This window comes from Macrobrachium nipponense, chromosome 32 (assembly GCF_015104395.2).
Source record: "Macrobrachium nipponense isolate FS-2020 chromosome 32, ASM1510439v2, whole genome shotgun sequence".
Lineage (NCBI taxonomy): Eukaryota > Metazoa > Arthropoda > Malacostraca > Decapoda > Palaemonidae > Macrobrachium > Macrobrachium nipponense.
This window is the reverse complement of record NC_061094.1, coordinates 34,337,023-34,359,217: the sequence shown is the minus strand read 5'-3', so window position 1 is coordinate 34,359,217 and position 22,195 is coordinate 34,337,023. Positions and strand designations below refer to the sequence as shown.

At 39.0% G+C, this 22,195-nt stretch overlaps 3 protein-coding genes across 3 annotated transcripts in view; 2 read left to right on the top strand and 1 right to left on the bottom strand.

The window, feature by feature from the left end:
* Positions 1 to 22,195, top strand: part of LOC135207339 (eukaryotic translation initiation factor 3 subunit J-like) — a 190,284-nt gene that overhangs the window by 88,933 nt on the left and 79,156 nt on the right. The gene's annotated exons all lie outside the window — the stretch shown is intronic.
* The window catches only part of LOC135207135 (uncharacterized protein DDB_G0271670-like), a 41,352-nt gene that overhangs the window by 10,320 nt on the left and 8,837 nt on the right, over positions 1 to 22,195 (top strand). The gene's annotated exons all lie outside the window — the stretch shown is intronic.
* Positions 416 to 20,462, bottom strand: LOC135207115 (hemicentin-2-like). Its single transcript, XM_064238716.1, has 9 exons — positions 20,218 to 20,462; positions 15,829 to 15,858; positions 15,504 to 15,536; positions 14,981 to 15,052; positions 14,005 to 14,121; positions 12,068 to 12,190; positions 11,277 to 11,399; positions 1,841 to 2,020; positions 416 to 1,665 (listed from the first exon to the last, which is right to left on the bottom strand). The coding sequence occupies exons 1-9, from the start codon at positions 20,354 to 20,356 to the stop codon at positions 1,481 to 1,483; spliced, it is 1,002 nt and encodes a 333-aa protein (XP_064094786.1). The 5' UTR covers positions 20,357 to 20,462; the 3' UTR covers positions 416 to 1,480.

Genomic DNA, 22,195 nt, shown 5'->3' with positions numbered 1-22,195 from the left:
AAAATTCAAATATTTGCTCACTTGACCAATTTCATGTAGAAATGGTAGACATTTGCAGTATACATACTGTGACGGAGCTCTCACCAAGGGAAGAGGTGTCAGTAAAACTAGTAAAAACAATTAACTGCAAATCGAGAAAAATACATTTCTAAGTGGAGCGAACTATAGTTTTTAGAATATATACAAGTTAAGAATATCGGTGGGGATAGGAAATAAAAACCTGGACATTTTTCCAAGCAAAAATCTTGAAACTTTTCAAACTTAAACCTTTAAATTTTCCAAGCAAAAACTTTTAAACTTTTCAAATAAAAACCTTGAAATTTTTCAAGCAAAAACTTTGAAACTTTTCAAATAAAAATCTTGAAATTTTTCAAGCAAAAGCCTTGAAATTTCTGAAGCAGAAACCTGGAAACTTTTCAAGCAAAAAAGAAAAATAAATAAAATAAATAAAAAGCCTTGAAACTTTTCAAGCAAAAAAGAAAAATAAATAAAATAAATAAAAAACCTGGAAACGTTTCAAGCAAATTCCTTGAAATTTCTGAAGCAAAAACCTGGAAACTTTTCAAGCAAAAACCTTGAAACTTATGAAGAAAAAACCATGGAACTTATCATAGGAAATTTCTTGGGCTTCGCATTAATTAAGCCACAAAAAATAGTCGTGGGAATTTATAAATTCAACTCGCAATACTAGACCTCTGATGATATTTGGAAGTTGAGTCTAGACTACTTTTTTGTATTGGGCACCATTTACCTAATTGCTTATTCACATTCGAAATATGCCAGCGTATATTTTGCATTCGAATTTCTTATTATTTTGATATTAGTAAGAGTAAAGGATTTTATTATTTTTATAGTAGTAAGAGTAAAGGAATAAAATTTGAGTTTGCACCAACAAAAAATTTCAATGTATCCCCGTGACTGGACGGAAACATAACCTTCAGTCTTGTCAGTGATTGGAACCTAGAGAGAAACTTGTGCTACTGGTAAATTAACTTTGATGCTGTTAAAACTTAAAAAGAGGGGCGGCAAGGGGGGAAGGAATAGATCACACTTTTCTCTTCTATATTTCGTGTATTTGAACTTAATAATTCTCAGGCACAAGTATAAAATATAAATAAAAATTGCTGTGAGACTTTAAATGCAGTATAGCTAAAAGATAAATCTTACCGAGAGAAACTTGTTTTTACACTAATTTTAGGTTTAAAAAATGTGTAAAAATGATGCTCTCATCTGCAACGCTGGATGAGAGTCGAGTTTGAGATGGTTTGGGCATTTGGTTTTAAGGGGGCTTGCGTAGAACCTGCTATGAGTAGAAGATCAAGAGGGAGGCAAAGGATTAAGCGGAGTGAAAAAGTGAAGGAAGATTTGGAGATGATTGGTTTAGTGGAGGAAGGTTGTTTTCGATACAAATAGCTGGAAAAGGCGTATCAGGACAACGGAACCATCAGCATAGGGGTGAAGAAGAAGCGCTCATCTGCAACTACACGTAACCGAATTGGCACAAAGCAAATCCCTTTTCATCGCAGAAGGCATCCCAAAGGCCATAGAGGCCATTCAGGTAGCCGCAGTTTCCTTTTGGTTCCAGGTCTGACCAAGTGTCGCGCGGCACGGGCTCTTGAGAGGAAACCCATTTTAGTTCTCGGATTCCTACCCATGGCATGGAGCCTGGAAAGAGAGAAATGACGTCAAGTAGGGCTGGGGTTGAGCTACTGTGCAACGAGTTGAAAAAGTTGAACTGTAGCTCACACTAATAGAGGTAAATATAAAAATATTCATATTGCCTCGTATATGAATTGTATAATGATCAGGAATAAAACCCCAGAGTTGTATTCATAATTACCGTAGCCCATGATTGAAGTAAAGTGATCCATGATGGTGACAGCATCCTTTTTGGTGAAGTTTTCAAGAAGCCTCATTTGAAATCCACTGCAGGTGGATCGGGCTTCATTCCAAGACAGTTTGGTAAGGAGGGGGAAGATGCAGCCATGGTCACCGCTGTACAGGGACGGAAGTTCGCATTCTGCAACACAAACGACGGCCATCTCTTTATTGTCCGCCAAATATCAAGTTAAGACACGTATTATTCCGACAGTCTACGAAAATTGTTGCGAATATTGACTTGTTTAGTACCACCGAAAACCGGGTGATAATACGATTTTATTTTTAGTGTTGTACGTAACCTGTAGAAAAATTAATTGATATTAGTAACTTAAACGATATAGTATATAAAAAAAGAGAATCGTACAAAAAAGGAAATAATAATAATAATAATAATAATATAATAATAATAATAATAATAATAATAATAATAATAATAATAATAATAATAATACAGATACAGAGAGAACAAAGATCCCCTTCATGAAAGCCTACAACACCAAGAAATTAAGTGAGAAAACAAGTGAGGTCAATGAAATAATGGGCATAATACACACCACCAGTATCACAGAAACAAATAACTTGACATATGCAGGAGCAAGATTAGTAGCAGAACTGATGGGGATTCGAACACCAACACCACCAGCACAACCAACCCAACAGAAACCAAAACAGCAACCTCCTTGGAAAAGGCGCCTGGAAAAGCAAATCATGCTGACGAGATCTGACTTGAGTAAACTGAAAGAGATGGCAGAAAAAGGCTAAGAAGCAAGAAAACAAGGGAGGAACTCAACGAGAAATACAAAGTACAAGAGAGGGGACTAACACACAATAGAAGATGTAAAACAGAGGCTTAAGGCCAAAGCACATAAGATCCAACGGTACATGAACAGGAATAAGGATACCAACAGAACAAACTATTCGGAACCAACCAGAAAAGACTATACAGCCAACTAAGAGGGGAAGACAACCACCCAGAAATTCCTGAAGCCAAACCAAGTAAGAGACTCTGGGAAAACATATGGAGCAATCCGGTAACACACAACAAACATGCAACATGGCTCCAGGAAGTCAAGGCAGAAGAAACAGGGAGAATAAAACAAAGATTCACAGACATCACGACAGACACAGTCAGACACCAACTAAAGAAAATGCCAAACTGGAAAGCCCCAGGTCCCGATGAAGTCCATGGATACTGGCTCAAAAACTTCAAGGCCCTACACCCACGAATAGCAGAACAACTCCAGCATTGTATCTCAAATCACCAAGCACCCAAATGGATGACCACAGGAAGAACATCCTTAGTACAAAAAGACAAGAGTAAGGGAAATATAGCCAGTAACTACAGGCCTATCACCTGCCTACCAATAATGTGGAAGTTACTAACAGGTATCATCAGTGAAAGGCTATACAACTACCTAGAGGTGACAAAGACCATCCCCCACCAACAGAAAGGCTGCAGAAGGAAGTGTAGGGGCACAAAAGACCAGCTCCTGATAGACAAAATGGTAATGAAGAACAGTAGGAGAAGGAAACCAACCTAAGCATGGCATGGATAGACTATAAGAAAGCCTTCGACATGATACCACACACATGGCTAATAGAATGCCTGAAAATATATGGGGCAGAGGAAAACACCATCAGCTTCCTCAAAAATACAATGCGCAACTGGAATACAATACTTACAAGCTCTGGAATAAGACTAGCAGAGGTTAATATCAGGAGAGGGATCTTCCAGGGCGACTCACTGTCCCCACTACTCTTCGTAGTAGCCATGATTCCCATGACAAAAATACTACAGAAGATGGATGCCGGGTACCAACTCAAGAAAAGAGGCAACAGAATCAACCATCTGATGTTCATGGACGACATCAAGCTGTATGGTAAGAGCATCAAGGAAATAGATACCCTAATCCAGACTGTAAGGATTGTATCTGGGGACATCAGGATGGAGTTTGGAATAGAAAAATGCGCCTTAGTCAACATACAAAAAGGCAAAGTAACGAGAACTGAAGGGATAAAGCTACCAGATAGGAGCAACGTCAAACACATAGATGAGACAGGATACAAATACCTGGGAATAATGGAAGGAGGGGATATAAAACACCAAGAGATGAAGGACACGATCAGGAAAGAATATATGCAGAGACTCTAGGCGATACTCAAGTCAAAACTCAACGCCGGAAATATGATAAAAGCCATAAACACATGGGCAGTGCCAGTAATCAGATACAGCGCAGGAATAGTGGAATGGACGAAGGCAGAACTCCGCAGCATAGATCAGAAAACCAGGAAACATATGACAATACACAAAGCACTACACCCAAGAGCAAATACGGACAGACTATACATAACACGAAAGGAAGGAGGGAGAGGACTACTAAGTATAGAGGACTGCGTCAACATCGAGAAAAAGAGCACTGGGGCAATATCTGAAAACCAGTGAAGAAGAGTGGCTAAAGAGTGCATGGGAGAAGGACTAATAAAAGTAGACGAAGACCCAGAAAATCTTACAGAGGAACAGGAGAAAGACAGACAGAACAGAGGGAAACTGGCACACAACAAACCAATGCACGGACAATACATGAGACAGACTAAAGAACTAGCCAGCGATGACAATTGGCAATGGCTACAGAGGGGAGAGCTAAAGAAGGAAACTGAAGGAATGATAACAGCGGCACAAGATCAGGCCCTAAGAACCAGATATGTTCAAAGAACGATAGACGGAAATAACATCTCTCCATATGTAGGAAGTGCAATACGAAAAATGAAACCATAAACCACATAGCAAGTGAATGCCCGGCACTTGCACAGAACCAGTACAAAAAGAGGCATGATTCAGTGGCAAAAGCCCTCCACTGGAGCCTGTGCAAGAAACATCAGCTACCTTGCAGTAATAAGTGGTACGAGCACCAACCTGAAGGAGTGATAGAAAACGATCAGGCAAAGATCCTCTGGGACTAAGTTATCAGAACAGATAGGGGTGGATACGTGCAAAACAGACCAGAACATGACGTTGATTGACAAAGTCAAGAAGAAAGTATCACTCATTGATGTCGCAATACCATGGGACACCAGAGTTGAAGAGAAAGAGGGAGGGAAAAAAATGGATAAGTATCAAGATCTGAAAATAGAAATAAGAAGGATATGGGATATGCAGTGGAAATCGTACCCATAATCATAGGAGCACTAGGCACGATCCCAAGATCCCTGAAAAGGAATCTAGAAAAAACTAGAGGCTGAAGTAGCTCCAGGACTCATGCAGAAGAGTGTGATCCTAGAAACGGACACATAGTAAGAAAAGTGATGGACTCCTAAGGAGGCAGGATGCAACCCGGAACCCCACACTATAAATACCACCCAGTCGAATTGGAGGACTGTGATAGAGCAAAAAAAAAAAAAATTATTATTATTATTATTATTATTATTATTATTATTTATTATTATTATATTATTATTATTATTATTATTATCACAGTCGTCCTGTTCGACTGGGTGGTTTTTATAGTGTGGGGTTCCGGGTTGCATCCTGCCCCCTTATAGGAGCCCATCACTTTCCTTACTATGTGCACTGTTTCCAGCAGCACACTTTTCTGCATGAGTCCTAGAGCTACTTCAGCATCTACTTTTTCCAGTTTCCTTTTCAGGGACCTTGGGAACGTGCCTAGTGTCCCCATGATTATGGGTACAATTTCCACTGGCATATCCCATGTCCTCCTTATTTTTATTTTCAGGTCTAGATACTTATCAATTTTTTCTCTTTCTCATCTACTCTGTTGTCCCATGGTACTGCCGCTGCGACATCAATGAGTGATACTTTCTTCTTGATGTTGTTAATCAACGTCACATCTGGCCTATTGGCACGTATCACCCTATCTGTTCTGATACCATAGTCCCGGCGGGTCTTTGCCTGATCGTTTTCTGTCACTCCCTCAGGTTGATGTACGTACCACTTATTAGTACAGGGTAGCTGGTGTTTCTTGCACAGGCTCCAGTGGAGGGCTTTTGCAATTGAATCATGTCTCGTTTTTTTACTGGTTCTGTTCAGGTGCCAGACATTCGCTTACTATGTGGTTCATGGTCTCGTTTTTCATATTGCACTTCCTGCATATGGGTGAGATGTTATTTCCATCTATCGTTCCTTGGATATATCTGGTTCTTAGGGTCTGATCTTATGCCTCTGTTAGATTCCTTCTGTTTCCTTGAGTTCTCCCCTCTGTAGCCATTGCAGTCCATGTTTCATCGCTGGCCAGTTCTTTAGACCGTCTCATGTACTGTTCGTGCATTGGTTTGTTGTGCCATTCCTCCGTTCTGTTTTCATTCTCCTGTCTCTTTATATTTCTGGGTCTTCGTCTACTTTTATCAGTCCTTCCCACGCACTCCTGAGCCACTTGTTTTCACTGGTTTTCAGATATTGCCCCAGTGCTCTGCTCCCGATGTTGACGCAGCCCTCTATGCTTAGAAGTCCTCTCCCTCCTTCCTTTCGCATTATGTATAGTCTGTATTTGCTCTTGGGTGTAGTGCTTTGTGTATTGTCATATGCTTTCAAGATTTCTGGTCTATACTGCGGAGTACAGCTTTCGTCCACTCCACTACTCCTGCGCTGTATCTGATTACTGGTACTGCCCATGTGTTTATGACTTTCATCATATTTCCGCCGTTAAGTTTTGACTTAAGTATTGCCTGAAGTCTCTACATATAATCCTACCTGATCGTGCCCTTCATCTCTTGGTTTTTAATATCCCCTCCTTCTATTATTCGTAGGTATTTGTATCCTGTCTCATCTATGTGCCTGACGCTATTCCCATCTGGTAGCTTTATCCCTTCAGTCCTTGTCACTCTGCCTTTGTATATGTTGACCAAGGCACATTCCAACTCCATCCTGATGTCCCCAGATTATTAGGGTTTCTATTTCCTTGATGCTCTTACCATACAGCTTGATGGCGTCCATGAACATAATGGTTAATTTTGTTTCCCCCTTTCTTGAGTTGGTACCCAGCATCCATCTTCTGCAGTACTATTGTCATGGGGATCATGGCTACTACGAAGAGTAGTGGGGACAGTGAGTCGCCCTGAAAGGTCCCTCTTCTGATGTAAACCTCTGGTAGTCATTTCAGAGCTTGTAAGTATAGTGTTCCAGTTGTGCATTGTATATATTAGGAAGCTGATGGTGTTTTCTTCTGCCCCATATATTTTCAGGCATTTTATTAGCCAAGTGTGTGGCATCATGTCGAAGGCTTTCTTGTTGTCAATCCATGCTACACTTAGATTGCTTTTCCTTCTCTTACTGTTCTTCATTACCATTTTGTCTATCAGGAGCTAGTTTTTTGTGCCCCTACACTTCCTTCTACAGCTTTTTTGTTGGTGGGGGATGGTGTTTGTATCCTCTAGGTAGTTGTATAGCCTTTCACTGGTGATACTTGTTACGAACTTCCACATTATTCTATACTAAGGATGTTCTCCTTGTGGTCACCCATTTGGTCGCATGTTGGTTTGTGATACAAGGCTGGAGTTGTTCTGTTATTTGTGGGCATAGGGCCTTGAAGTTTTTGAGCCAGTATCCGTTGACTTCATCGGTACATGGGGCTTTCCAGTTGGACATTTTCTTTAGTTGGTGTCTGATTGTGTCAGTCGTGATCTCGGTGAATCTTTGCTTTATTCTCCCCTTAGTTGGCTGTATAGTTTTTTCTGGTTGGTTCCGAATAGTTTGTTCTGTTGGTATTCCTGTTTATGTACCGTTGGATCTGATATCCTTTGGCTTTAGGCCACTGTTTTATATCATCTACTGAATTGTTTAGTCCTTTCTCCTGTACTTTGTATTTCTTGTTCAGTTCCTCCCTTGCTGTCTTACTTCTTAGTCTTTTCCAAGACGGTTGCTGTTTTGGTTTTTGGTGGGTTGATTGTGATGGTGGTGTTGGTATTTGCATCCCTATGAGTTCTGCTACTAGTCTTGCTCCTGCATATGTCAGGTTATTTGTTTCTGTGATACTGGTGGTGTGTATTAGTCTCATTATTTCGTCAAATTCTCTTGTTTTCTCCCTTAATTTCTTTGCGATGTAGGCTTTCATGGAGGGGATCATTGTTCTTTCTGTACCTGGCTTCATCCATTGTCTGATATTTTACACCCATTCCGTCCTCTGTTACTTCTTCGGTGTTTCTTTATGAGCCGTTGTACGGTCATTCCTGTCGTCTTCTGTGGTATCGTCTCTCAGTTTGTCTTCTAGTCCTTCGTTGCTGGGTGTTATTTCTTTCTCCAGTTCCTCTCTTTCAGCTGTGGAGAGCCAGTTCTTTTTCTTTATGTCCCTCGCTTGGTCTGCCAGCCTCTGTTCTGTTTGGGGTGTTATTTCTCTCATTCCAGATGTTGACCAATCTCATATGCATCTTTTTCCGTCGGGTTGCTTCTGATGTAGCATCTCCATATTTCCTTATTCTCTTGTCCACTTCTTCTTCTGGTTTGCCTCTTTAGCGCCAGTCTCTTCGTGCTGGTTACTGACCTCGTGGTGGTTAGTTGCCGAATGACTTGACGACCTCCATGTACCTGACCGTCTTCCCCTTCAATTGGGCTGTATACCTGGCTGCCGGACGAAACTCCTCTGTTGCCATAGCTTCCATTTACGTCGTTGTCGTTTATTCTTTCATTTCTTTCCATCATTGCTGAGTTTTGCTATTTAACCCATAGCTGGAACCTACCCCATCGCGGATAGGTACTCATTTGCAGCTGAGTAGACTGAGGAAATTGTGGTAAAGATCCTTTCACAAGGAATCAACTCCGAGGAGGGCGGTCACCCATCTAACGACTGACCAGCCCAATTGATGACCTAAATCACTCTGCCACGTCGCCACATTATTATTATTATGCGTGAATATGTTAAGAAAACAGTACATAATGACAGTAGTATAGTATAAAATACCAGAACAGTACTACGTGGAAAAACAAATGTTCGAGAAGATAGAAAGTGACGTAGATATCAATAAAGCAGATCTATTACCGCCTCACCTCCCTTTTGGGCAACCCTGAGACAGGGCCCTCCTATATGGCCAGTATTACCTAATACCAAGAAGTCATTGACCTTCGGAAGTTAGGTGGTCCGCAGGTGGTCGAACAACTTTGAATACCGGCACCAGCCATTATCAGCCCGTTTCTTTAAAGCAACAGAAGCTGTGTCCTCGACTACATGTGTTATTGAAATCTCATAGTCGAGAGTACGATTATTTTTTTGGTACTTTAAATGTGGTTTTAAGTCACGCTTTATTATTTACTGTAGAAATGGGGATAGTGTACATATTTAGGTTAGAATATCTCAAATTCAAATGAAATCGTAGCAACATTCCGGAAAAATTTCTGGATTGTTTTTTGACGTTTAATATAATTCGTGACCATGACTTGAATCTATGTCAAACTGAAATTTTCTGCATAAGTACGGTGCAAAAACCTCCACTGGTTGTCCAAGAATATATTCGGGCATGATTTGCACATGTGACTGAGTTGGCTCGTGGTAACATTTCGAAACTACGTAGCTTAATAATCGTGCCTTATCTGTCGTACTCTGGGAATGCTATGTACGTACAAGTGTGACGGTTCTCAGGGTGTCAGTGATTTATTAAAGGCGTCCACCTGCTGGAAGGTGCGCTTCTCTTACTTCCTTCATTTACTTGCGTTGTTTTTCTTTGTTCATCAATTTGTTCACGTTCTTCTCTCTCCTGTTACTAATTTGGTTCACACTGATTCCCTTCGTCTTCCTTGGCTCACGCTTTGTCTGTCTCTGTGAGTACTTTATTTCGAGTAGTTTTATTTGACATCAGATCTGCTATTTTCACTACTTTCCTTCACCGGCTGCTTCTGAGGAACGGAACTGCTGTCACTGCATCACTTTATCCTGCTATATTTCTTTTGAAGCAGCAATCCAACGAATTCAAAGGTTCATATGGGTGGAATTTTGTGCAAAAAGTAATAACACAACTACTAATGAGAGTGATCATTATAAAAAAGGCAAAATGGGTAAAATATGATGCACAACAGAAGCACAGAACGACACGGCAGCATACCATTTTATTGAGTAATGAACGAGGACTACTCAAGATGAACGACTAGTAATGCCATCTCGATGCATGTGTTTGTACTACGTTATTGGAAAGCATGCCAAGTAAATGAAGTGGCAGAAGCGTGGCCGAGGAACTGACAATACTAGATGCTTTATCACCCTGGGAACCATAGAATCAAGTCATTTGGTGTTGAACCTTTAAGCTACGTAATATCGGAGCATTTGCAACCTCCATTTAATTAACAAGCCACGTTGTCCTCAGTGTCAAACGTTGTGTGGTGTGGTAACAGTACGTAGCTGGTCTATACTGGTACTGAGCTACTGCAAACTACAAAATTGGGTGTTTGAAGTTAAAAATATCCTCTGAACTATAGACATCTAGTACATTGTTCTGCGTGGTTAAAATTGCTTTTGAGCTTCTCTGAACCTTGATGTTTAAGATGGAGTTGCTGATCACTATGCACATTGAAGAATTTTTACCCTAATTCGTCCAAAAAGATTGCACTTCACGTAATAAAATAGCTAAATAAAATGGAAACAGCAAGAAAAATTGCTTGTTCGGACTTTAACTGAAACAACCAATTTTAGAATAAACAATACATCTCATTAAAATGTAGACCTATAAATTTTGTTGTTAAAATAGATACAGAATGGCCAGAAAAGTTGATCCGGGCATTGTCCTAAAATCTGGCAAAGAAAAGAAAAAAACTTTCATAGCTATAAGTCAGTAACGACAGCGATATTTGCGACATCGTTAAACACTGGAATTTTTCACTATTTGTATCATATCAAGAAATGAAATTGTGTATTTTGTGGTGCTGAATCCAGAAGTTGTTTATACTAAATATTTTATGATATGCGTTTATCTTCATAGAGCTAGCCAAAAAGGACATTAACCATTGATAGCAACTTCTCGCAAAGTAAAATGAGGGTTTGTACATGAAGTTCTAGATCAGTGATTCCCAAAATGGGGTCCGCGGGGTCCAGAAGGCCCTGGGGTGTCCGTGACATAACGAAAAAATTAATATTTTTTCAACTCCAGAAAAAAAATTGTGGCTGTTTTCACCAGTTTTACTCTGTATTGAATTTAAAGCAATATTTGAAATATTTTATATATTTACTTATACTTACTTTGTGCAGGAATATGCAAATATTAAATGTACTACGTTGTACCTGGTATCCCGGTATGGTAATGGTAACTTTTGCTAGGCTGGGATCCTCGGCTTGGACGCATCGTATCTGGGGATCCTTGGTATCAAGGTCTAGAGAGTATATTGGTATCGTTGAGTTTGGGAACCACTGTAAGATAAATACCTCTCACTTGTACAGTCAATAAAGAAAACACAGACGAGTTACCTTCGCAGGAACCATCTTCTTTCTTAAACGCTTCTAGGCAGGCACATTCGTAGCTTCCTTCTGCGTTGGAACAGGCTCTGCCAGGGCTGCAAGTGAAGTTCCCCTCCAGACACTCATTGATATCTGAGGCAAAAGAGTATGGTTTCAAAAACAGAGAAGTGTCTCCATAAATATGGAATTATTTCGATGTTACGGAAACTCTGGCGTAAATTTTCTTGTGCTGTTATCATACATATTCAAATATTCCCCCTTTTCAAACGTATTTTATTTCGTTGCTATAGTTATTGCTTTATTGCACAGTGATGAACTTAGGAAGAAATTTTAATTTTTATCTTTTATTTCATTGATTTTAAAATTCTTTGTGAATGACGCTCGTTCAGTCTTTGTACCAAAGTATTGCCATTAAGCCAAATAAAAAGAAATTGAAGTAGATGAATATCATTAGTTTGTGCAAGCACTATAGCTTCATTGGCGAAAGGACTTTCCCTAACGCTTTAATGGAGAAGGCTGCAGATTTCGAACATGTTATCCTCCGATAGTGTGAATTGGCAAATTCATTTTTATGTCTCCAAACTAGCTTCGTCCAACAAAATTAGAGTTCATCCTATTATTATACTGAATGTCACGTTTTCATGAACCAGTATAATATGATAGTCAAAGCCAATAAATTTTATCTACTCGCGGGTATGAATAAAGTTCTTGATGTAAAATTGTAGATAAAGGAATGTGATCATTCATCATTCATGTCAAATAAATGGCTGTGAGGTTTCTATATGACCGGTTTGAATTACCTTGACAAGATCCGTTCACCTTCCTGTATCCTTCGCCACAGGTGCACTCGTATCCTCCTTTCGTGTTGACACACGTCTTGTCAGATTCACAAACGAAACTTTCCTCTAAACATTCATCTATATCTGCAATGGTAAAGGTATAATATTAACTTCATGAAACCTAAATTGCACATAATTTGTTCATAACATAATGATTCATAAGTAAACACGATCACAAATGTTGCCTCTTTTTAGCATCGCCCTCCTTTTACTGCTTTTGTTCGTTAGAAAAGGTATGTTCAAAACCATAACCTGTCTTATTAATGTTCAGTGACTAGTCAAGTCAGGAAGACAAGATTCGAACTTCTAATTATAATTAGGGAAACTAAAATAACGAAAATGACATTTCCCAGGGTGATGGGAATTCATCCAAAATGCCGAAACTCTTTCCTTAACTGGTGGACCTATGTTTGCATATGAGCATAAAATTTACACGTATAAAGCCAAAACTGTAAAGTTTTCAGGATCATGCAAACGAGCCTTTTTAATTTACTAATGTTTGGCCAGACAGTGGACTTTACACTTGGCTACTAGTTACCATAAAAGTGTAAAGCTTATGGAAGAAAACGTCTGTCTTTTATTCATGGTGAACAAGACAACAGACCTTGCCAGTTCCAATGTGTAACCTTAGCAACAATTTGGATCTACTGTCACTGCCAGGATTATTTCTTGTGTAATTAACATGGATGCTTTCATAACTAAACGTTATATTCTCGATAAATGTGCAAATTAAATGTATTTTTAGATAAATGAATGTTCTGGTAGTTCAGTTAGGAATCAATTTTTACATCGCCCTATTATGAACTTTGTGTATCATGATACACTGTCTGTATAGATAATCAAACCAAGGTTTTGAGCGACCTAACGTGTGTTTATGATTCTGTCCCATGTTGTTTCCCAGTTAGGGAGACTAACCATACAGTTTTTAATTGTGGTAGTGGCATGTACTATATTGATTTGACCCAAAGATTAATAATCTCACTGAACTCTCAGATTTTAGCCCCACTGATTTTAGATGTTAAAACTAAAAAAAGTTCAGCGCGAGAAATAGGAGTAAGGGCCTGATCACGCTAGTGGACATGCCCGTCGGGCACTTCCAGCTGTTTATATTTTCTCTGCTTCTGTGCAGTGTTACCAGACAATCGGATCGTCCTGGCTCCATACTTGGTCGGTCGGTATGGTGGAACGGGTTAAGCCCGTCCCCACTTGCTTGACGAACTGTCCAATGTGATCACATCGCGCAAAGCTCGACCGTATGGACGGGACCTTTTGGGAACAGTGTTTGCTCGTCGGGCAGTGCCCGCTAGTGTGGACAAGGCCTAAGATCGTTTATTAATGGAAACTGTCAGAAAATTAGTAGAATTGTAGAGCTTCTTGCGATTTTCGTCTGCAGCACTTGAGCTAAACAGGGTTCTGTGCCTAGCACCCATAACCGCCAAAGGTAACCAAAGATGTTTTTGTTTTAAGAAATTTTGACAAGCACATTTTCCTTTATTTGAAGATCTTATGGACATCCCTAGAGATTCCGAATACCTACAGAATGTTACATTTTCTAAAACTTTGGAGCAAAAGATTCCACAGTAGTTGCATTCACAATTATTAATCTTTGATGATATAGAAAGCTCCATCCCATTTTTTCTTTAGTCGTTTACATTTCGTAAAAATGAAAGGATTCGCTTATCGAAGTACTACAAGAATAAAGGGGAATAAATCCCTACATAATTCAGGAATATCGTATCCCATCATCTTGTAAAAGCTTTCCTCTTATCTTTCTTTGCAATAGAGTATTCCTTAGGCTTGGACTATTTGCAGACAGGCATATCTGGACATGCTCAGTTATATCAAGACCACCGTTGGTCTTGGTTATATATCGTTATTTGCTTTATTTCAAACCTTACCTTCACATTCGTATCCATTGCCAAGAAATCCAGAAGGGCATCTGCAGCTGTAACCAAATATTCGGTCGGTACAAATGGCATCTGGACTGCAGCCATGGTCACCCGAGAGGCATTCATCTGTCATAGTAGATCTTCAGATTATTTTCTCAAGATACTGATTTAGCACAGAAATAATTTTGCACGCTGATGCAAGGATATGGAGACTGAAAATTAGAAAAAGCATTTAGAACTTTGCAGCAGTATATCTAAAATCAAAACTAATATAGTAAAGTTACGTTTATCACAGTACTAATAACAGACGCAAAAATTCACAGAAGTAACAAATGACTGTGGTTCTTAGGCGAAATAGGGAAAACATTTAAAAAATTGTAGCGAAAAAAGAAACAAAAGTTCAGAGGAGTATTGGAAGCGTTTAATGTGGTGCTACAAAGTAAATCAAGAAAATTAGATTTCCGGCTCACAGATACCATTCAACTCATCGCGGTTAGCAAGACGGGAAAAAGGACTTCACTTCTTCAGTTACATTTGAAGAAGTTGTCAAGTTCACAAGGATTACTTTCATACGGAGAGGTTCCGAATACAGATGAAAATATGTCGGGGAAAATAATGAAAACAGCTGAAATAAGAATAAAATCAAAGGAAATAGCTGAATATGTTCATTTTTGACATCATAAAGCCCCTTCCACACGAGGAGCAAAGATACGAGGGGCAGTCTGATTTGCCTGCAATTCTCTCGCTTTTCAACAGTGTTACCAGATCAAACAGTCCAAGGGAGGCAGTAGTCACAGGCAGGCGATTCTGTGACTTGGACCACACTCGTGATTGCCATCCACTCACAGAATTAGTAACAGTGTCTGCCCGCTGTGCATTTGCCCCTCGTGTGGAAGGAACTTGTCGTCAAAGCCAGTTGCAACTGTTCGTTAGTGTACCTTGTCAATGATACAGATTTTCGGTAAACTACTAAAATAAGCGTTACCTATTAGAGACGCGCTCTGCATGGCATCTAGTTGCTGCTCCTTGGCACACAGCTGGCTCTCCATACGATGTGCTGGAACGGGAAAACATCTATACGCTGTAGAGTTTATCTTCGGTGAAACCATCAGATAGATGCGTTACAATAATTGTACTTTGAAATCTCTGCAGTTTCAAACTGTGACGCACTTTCGTGACGATTTTTTTCAATGAATCGAAATTCTTCCAGGATAACTTTACTTTAGCTACATATACTACATCACCATTTATTTAAAAATTCTCTCTCTCTCTCTCTCTCTCTCTCTCTCTCTCTCTCTTCTCTCTCTCTCTCTCGTTAGAGATGTGTATTTCTGGTGATAGAAGGTCACTCTCGACGTAAAGCCGTTGGTCCCGTTGCTGAATAACCACTGGTTCCATGCAAAGTAAAAACACCATACGAACAAACTCTCTCTCTCTCTCTCTCTCTCTCTCTCTCTCTCTCTCTCTCTCTCTCTCTCTCTCTCTCAATTTAAAAAAAAAAATCATACCTGCGACTTTTTCCAGGATGGAATTTTGAGTCTCTGTAAGAAAGAGAAGAAAATATATCAAGACGCACTTCATTATCCTTATTCAAGACTGTAAAAGATGAAAACTTTTCTTTGGCAACTGTTTCTTCGAAAAGCGAAGTATTGCCGAGTTTGACTCTTGCAATACTGGTTGGGTTAATATTTTATTTAAACAAGCTTTCGAGAAAGTGATGATATTTATCTACACTAGATAAAAGATGTGGAACGGGTCTCTGATTCAATATTAATAACAATAGTAAAAGACAAATAGATATATCAAATAACAAATAGGTATACCATGACTTACTTTCTAACGCTACTAGTCTGGTTTGTTGGTCTGAAAAAGAAAAAAAAAAGCATCTGTAGATGTGTTGATTAAAAGATGTACAACGATATACTATAAACATGAAGCCATTACCAAATTTAATTTTTTCAATACATTTTGGCGTGATCGGTATGGTCTTGGCCTGCCGCCTCTGTGGCCGCGAGTTCGATTCTCGGGCATTCCACTGAGGGGTGAGAGATGTGTATTTCTGGTGATAGAAGTTCACTCTGACGTGGTTCGGAAGTCACGTAAAGCCGTTGGTCCCGTTGCTGAATAACCACTGGTTCCATGCAACGGAAAAACACCAAAACAAACAATCAAACAATACATTTTGGCCATCGAATGATAGAGAGGTTTTTGTTTCCAGAAACACATGGGAAACTTTACAACGTTAGTATCGACCACATAAAAATATCTTTAAATATTTGAAGATTCTGTACCATCTGATTTGTTCATCCGTTGGGTGTTTAGGACGAACATTGAGCTACAAAACATGTGATTGATTGTATTAGATAGGTATCCGCTGGTATCCGTTACCTAAACCACTGAAATTACTGGGTTTCAGCCCATTGTATAGAAACTGGTGATTTATGTTAATACACTTAACGCAAGATTTTTGGTAGTATTTGGGAAACTGTTATAAACATTTCGGCATTTTCGTGGATAGAAGGTAGTTTATTTGAAGGGTATGTGTGAAGAATTGCCTATTGAGGTGACTGAAAGTATGTTTTGTGTGCTAGTAAATTCAGGAATTTGTCTTGGAGGGAACCCACAATTTTTTTTTATTCAATTTTTTTATTTCTTATTCATTATTTATTTAATTACATTCAAACAGAGCAGAGGTGCCTATGTATGAGATATCAACAGCTTTGCTGATGCTAATGGGTCTGTTAGACTTGGGCCTTTATACTGGAAAATTTTCTAGTTGGTTATGGAGTATTCCAAACATTTAACAAGGGACAGACAAGGTTAGTGCGTACAGATTTACAAATCTATAAATTGTTTTTAGAGATATTTTTGCCAAAGTTGTATATCTTCATTTCTTTATTTATGTCGCTTTGTCATTGGCTCTTCATCTGTATCTTGGTATCACTTGATTTCGTTCCGTTTTGAATTATTTTCACATTTAGATCTGCATTCACTGATTTTCATTTGTACGATTTTAAGCGTAACTTTTTTATCTTTGGTCATTTTGTCTCCTTTATATTGGCATTGCTGAATCGACCTAGTTCCAGTACTTCAGGTTAAGATTAATGCATATCAACTGTTTTTTTCCTTTTTTTCTCAAATCTTAGTATTCACATTTTGCTTCACTATACTCGTTGTGGAGACATACTGAAGCCACATGTTTGATATTCTGTGGTTCTTATTCCCTTTTTAGTACCCTAACCGCTAAGTAAATCATTTCCTCCTGTAACTTTTAGTACTTTTCAGTTTCCTGAAAAGAAAACTATTTGTCTGTCCGTCAGCACTTTTTCTTTCCACGCTTTTTCTTTCCGCCCTCAGATCTTAAAAACTACTGAGGCTAGAGGGCTGCAAATTGTTATGTTGATCATCCACCCCACAATCATCAAGCCCTCTAACGTCAGTGGTTTGTGTTTTATTTAAGGTTAAAGTTAGGCATAATCGCACTTCTGGCAACGATACAGGGCAGGCCACCAACGGGCCGTGGTTAAAGTTTCATGAGCCACGGCTCATACAGCATTATACCGAGACATTTTCACTTTTTTCTTTACCGACCTTTATCTTTAGTTGATATATTTTTTTATAAAAGTAACTTAACAAGTAATTACTTAGCTAACGATTAGCCTCGCTAGGCTAATCGTTAGCTGATTAATTATTTGGTAAGTATATCTATAAAACTTAATTTTATTATAAAAATATAATTTTTATAAAAGTAACTGACCAAGTAATTACTTGGGTAAAGGAGGCTAATCGTTAACTAAGTAAGTACTTGGTAAGTATATTTATAAAACTTAATTTTTTTATTATAATATCAATTTTACTGACCCTTTCGTGTCGTTTTCTTTTTTTTTCTTTTCTTTTTTTTTGGCATGGAACCAGTGGTTATTCAGCAACGGGACCAACGGTTTTTCGTGACTTCCGAACCACGTCGAGAGTGAAATTCTATCACCAGAAATACACATCTCCAACCCCTCAGTGGAATGCTCGAGAATCGAACTCGCGTCCACCGAGTTGGCAAGCCAAGACCATACCCATCACGCCACTGACGCGCTTTTTCGGGTCGTTGTTCTCTAGAGCCGTCATTTCAGCCATGGCATTCTTACGCCCGTTGGCTTTTTGTTGAAAAATTGCCAAGCTTCTCTCCGTTATATGCAGTTGGCGCTCGGCCATGACGTGTTCAGACTCGTTCATTCTTTGTTCCAGTGAACTTCGGGTCATTTCTTCTCCTTTTTAGTTCACCTCTGTTTTATAAATATTGGCTTTTCTTGCACGAAGGGTTTGAAAAAAAAAAGTCCTTCAGTGATTTAGATAAAAAAAAACGCCAGACGTGTTCTCATAAAAAAAAATATTCTCGTGATTCATTTGAGAAGCTGATAATTCCAAATTATTCCCTGCCAAGCAGCAGATGACCAATAGAATCCCAACTAACCAGATTGGTCGAGTTGCCAGGAAATTCAGCAGAAGTCAAATCCCCGTGGGGAGGTAGTACCTACCTTTCAGTGCACCTCATGCGGTGCACTGTAGGCATTACTTAAGGTTATTTGCAGCGTGTCATCGGCCCGTAGCTGCACCCCCTTTCATTCCTGTTTACTGTACCTCCGGTCAGGTTCTCTTTCTTCCTTCTTACTTCCCACCGTCTTCTAACAATTGTTTCATAGTGCAACTGCGAGGTTTTCCTCCTGTTACACCTTTCAAACCTTTCTACTCTCATTCTTCCTTTCAGCGCTGAGTGACCCAATAGGTCCCAGTGCTTGGCCTAAAATTTATATTCCTTATAGCAGAAATCTAATATGGTGCATTGCCTTTGTCTGTGTTAAAATTTGGTTCATTTTCATTCCTTCAGACGATATGAGTAATAGCCCTCATAAAACTTAAAGAGGTTTCGAGTGTATTTTTACCAGTATAGAACGCTTTAGTGCTCTAGGAAAGCGTCTCACCTATCCCCGAGTTACCTGACCGTAACTGTTCACCGTAGTCTTTAATAATGATCACTATAGTAACAATTACGCAAACAAAACATAAAATACATTTCAGGGAATGTTTTTCCTCTATGCCACAGATACTGTGTGAAAGTCAAAATCTTCCATAACAATTAATTCCTTCCTCCATATATCCTGATTCATTCAGCCTAGGCTGTGTTAACTGCAGAAGTTAACACCGTTCATGCAGTAACGGGATTACTCTGGGTTCTCATTCCCTTCTTGGTTGCTGCATTTCGTGAAAATAAACTGCTGCGAAAATATATGAATTGCAAGTCACCTACTAATTACGTAAACAAATTAGTATTGCGGTATGAAATCGGTTTAGTTATTTATTATTTTTCAAGATTTTATTTCTTTAAGTGCATGCATGCTTTACTCATTTACCAAGACTGTTACTTTTTATTGAATGAATCTTAGGTTTTGTCAATAATTTCAGCCTGATGATAAGGTTAGGAAGTTTACATCATAAAATGTTGGTTACTAAGCTAACACACACACACACACACACACACACACACACACCACACACACACACATATATATATATATATATATATATATATATATATATATATATATATATATATATATATATATATATATCTACTTTTGTTTATCTCTTAATGTAAATTTCATTGAACGTTTTGGATAAACTTAAGCCTAAATCCCTGTGGGAATAAATGAAGAGGCTGTCCCCTCCTGTGCTCTATGCTCTTACTGTTAAAATAAGGACATGCTAACTGATTGTGTTGCAAAGAGAGATATGTCTCTCACCTTGTTCTTACATATCTATATCTGTCGAATTCAGATGCACTGTATTGGAGCTGTTATAGTAGACTTACCGTCACCGTCGTATTAGTGTTTTAGTGATTGTTTTACATGTTATAATATGAATATAACTTTTACAATTCATGTTTACCATAAAGTCACAATGCGCTGTAAAATTCTCCATATCCTCACACTCTTTGGATATATATAGTATATGTGTGTTTGTGTGTGCATTTATTTATATGAGTGTATTTGTTTGTACCTGAAATTATTGGCCTCCATAAATGCCGGGTTTCTATGCAAGTTACTCTGACAATACGTTTCCATGCGAACTCAATGCTATGAACACTGAATGATGTAGAAAGAAACAGTGTGTCACACAGAAGTCACGCACATACAGTCACAAAGAAAACAAGACAATGATAGCCGTTCGTACCTTCAAGCCTCTTCAGGACGTTCTCTAAAGCACCGACTAAGCTCTGAAAAACTTTGACGTCCATCACTTGCATTTGCTGAGAAACAGTGGACTTGCAAATCACTACAAAGAGAAATAATATTGGGAGAAAGCACTGCATTTTGATTGGGTAAAAGTAAGTACTATCACGGTATCACCTCGTCCTTCCTTCACTTCCCCTCTTACTATCTTTCTCTACCTCTTTCTCTCTCTCTCTTACTTCTCTGCTCAAGGTCTGAGGACTGTTGTTAAGAGTCCACCTCTCCTAAAACAAGGCAATTCGTTGTTGTCTCGGGAGAGTTGCTACGTCATAATTATATTTATATAGAGAACCTATCGCACGCGAATAGGTTCCTAGGCAATGGATGCGTTTGTGTTCATGACCGCTAGTTCGAACTGAGACCGATTAGATACCTAACATTCCAATTAAAGAGAGTGAATACGAGATTGAAATGGATGTGTGAATATGACAACCATAGCGATACGCTAGTCCTGTGTATTGCATCATATAAGCCAACATAGCTCTCTCGGCCTAAGTACTTGGCAAAAAAATTAGATATATTCTCACGAAGGTTTTTTTTTTTCACTAAGTGATGATATTAGAACTTGATGACTTTACACACGCTCTTTTATTCTTATTTCACAAAGCCGAACTTTGTAGTTGGTTTATGAAAGATAGACTCATGTAATACTCTATAAGCGCAAAGAAGAGTAGAATAGGCAGTCAAATACTAGTTTTTACCCCATGCCCGACGAAAACAAGAAAAAAGGGGTGAGATTGAGAAATGTGGGTGTTAAGCATATACGAAGCGATCGAACTTCCTTCTAAAGGAAGAACACATTCAAATTAGGAAGAACAGGAGCTGGAAGTGCATTCCAAAGATTGGCAGTAGAAGGAGAGAAAAAATCACAGAACCGTGTAATCCGAGGAATTCCGATTCTCTCAGAATAAATGAGGAAAGGTAAGACTGACAGGTGTTACGAGGGTGCCCGTGAGGAGCACGAATTCCTTCCCTGAATTAAGCAGAACACTGACCGAAATAGTAATGATAGGAGTAAGAGCGAGAGAGAGAGAGAGAGAGAGAGAGAACGAATGTGAAAAGATATAGTTCTCTGATCAGGCAACATGACTCAGATTCAGTCCGATACTGAGGAGAAAACAAATGAAAACCACAACAAATAAGAGAGCAATAATCCAGTAAGAAGAATAAATGCAGCAGGAAGCTTCAATAACAGAGATGAAGAAAAGAATTTAGGGCATTTAAAGTATACTCTCGATTTTTTAGAGGCAGATTAAGCCGTTTGTACAAAATGATTTCTTCAAGTTCAAAGCAACCTAGCCACCCAAAATACGAGAAGTGAGAGGTTCACTTAAATAGCCATAAAAACTAATGGACGAACGGAGGGGAGAGGAGACGGAAATAGTTTCTATTTAAGAGCCACTGGCTGTGATAGTTACACGATTCCCATTTTTGCCATTTTTGTAGGCCGATGGGGCAGGCGAACGACTGCGAATAATTGAACTGTCTGGGATCAACCGCAATTATATTTAAAAGGACAAGTTCCTCTTAGCTGGCTATATCAGCAAGACAGCTGAATAGCAGTATCACGTGGGTTTTGCACAAGCAGCAACAGGGTTTTAGACTTCATTTTAAAGTATGATTAATGTTACATGCAATTTGAGCAATTGCCCCCAGCAGTAGAATCAGACTAATTAGAACCTTGTGAATAAACAGAAACGCCCTGGAGTTGTAGAGATAAATTTCATCACAAGAGCACATTGTACATTATAGGCACCTTTAAATGGCAACAAAACACGTAAACAGCTTCCCTCCCCATTTCTCTCTCTCTCTCTCTCTCTCTCTCTCTCTCTCTCTCTCTCTCTCTCTCTCTCTCTTCGGCGTAAAAGTAACCCAAGCTTCCGCCAGTTGAAGATTAGAAAACCGCAGCTATGAAGCCA

Excerpts from the sequence above, each read along its gene's own strand:
- LOC135207115 (XM_064238716.1), bottom strand. The coding sequence starts at position 20,356 with ATGCAGTGCTTTCTCCCAATATTATTTCTCTTTGTAGTGATTTGCAAG. Across the intron at positions 12,191-14,004 it reads CAATGGATACGAATGTGAAG|ATATAGATGAATGTTTAGAG; the intron begins GTAAGGTTTGAA and ends TTACCATTGCAG. Across the intron at positions 2,021-11,276 it reads AGAAGATGGTTCCTGCGAAG|AATGCGAACTTCCGTCCCTG; the intron begins GTAACTCGTCTG and ends TTTGTGTTGCAG.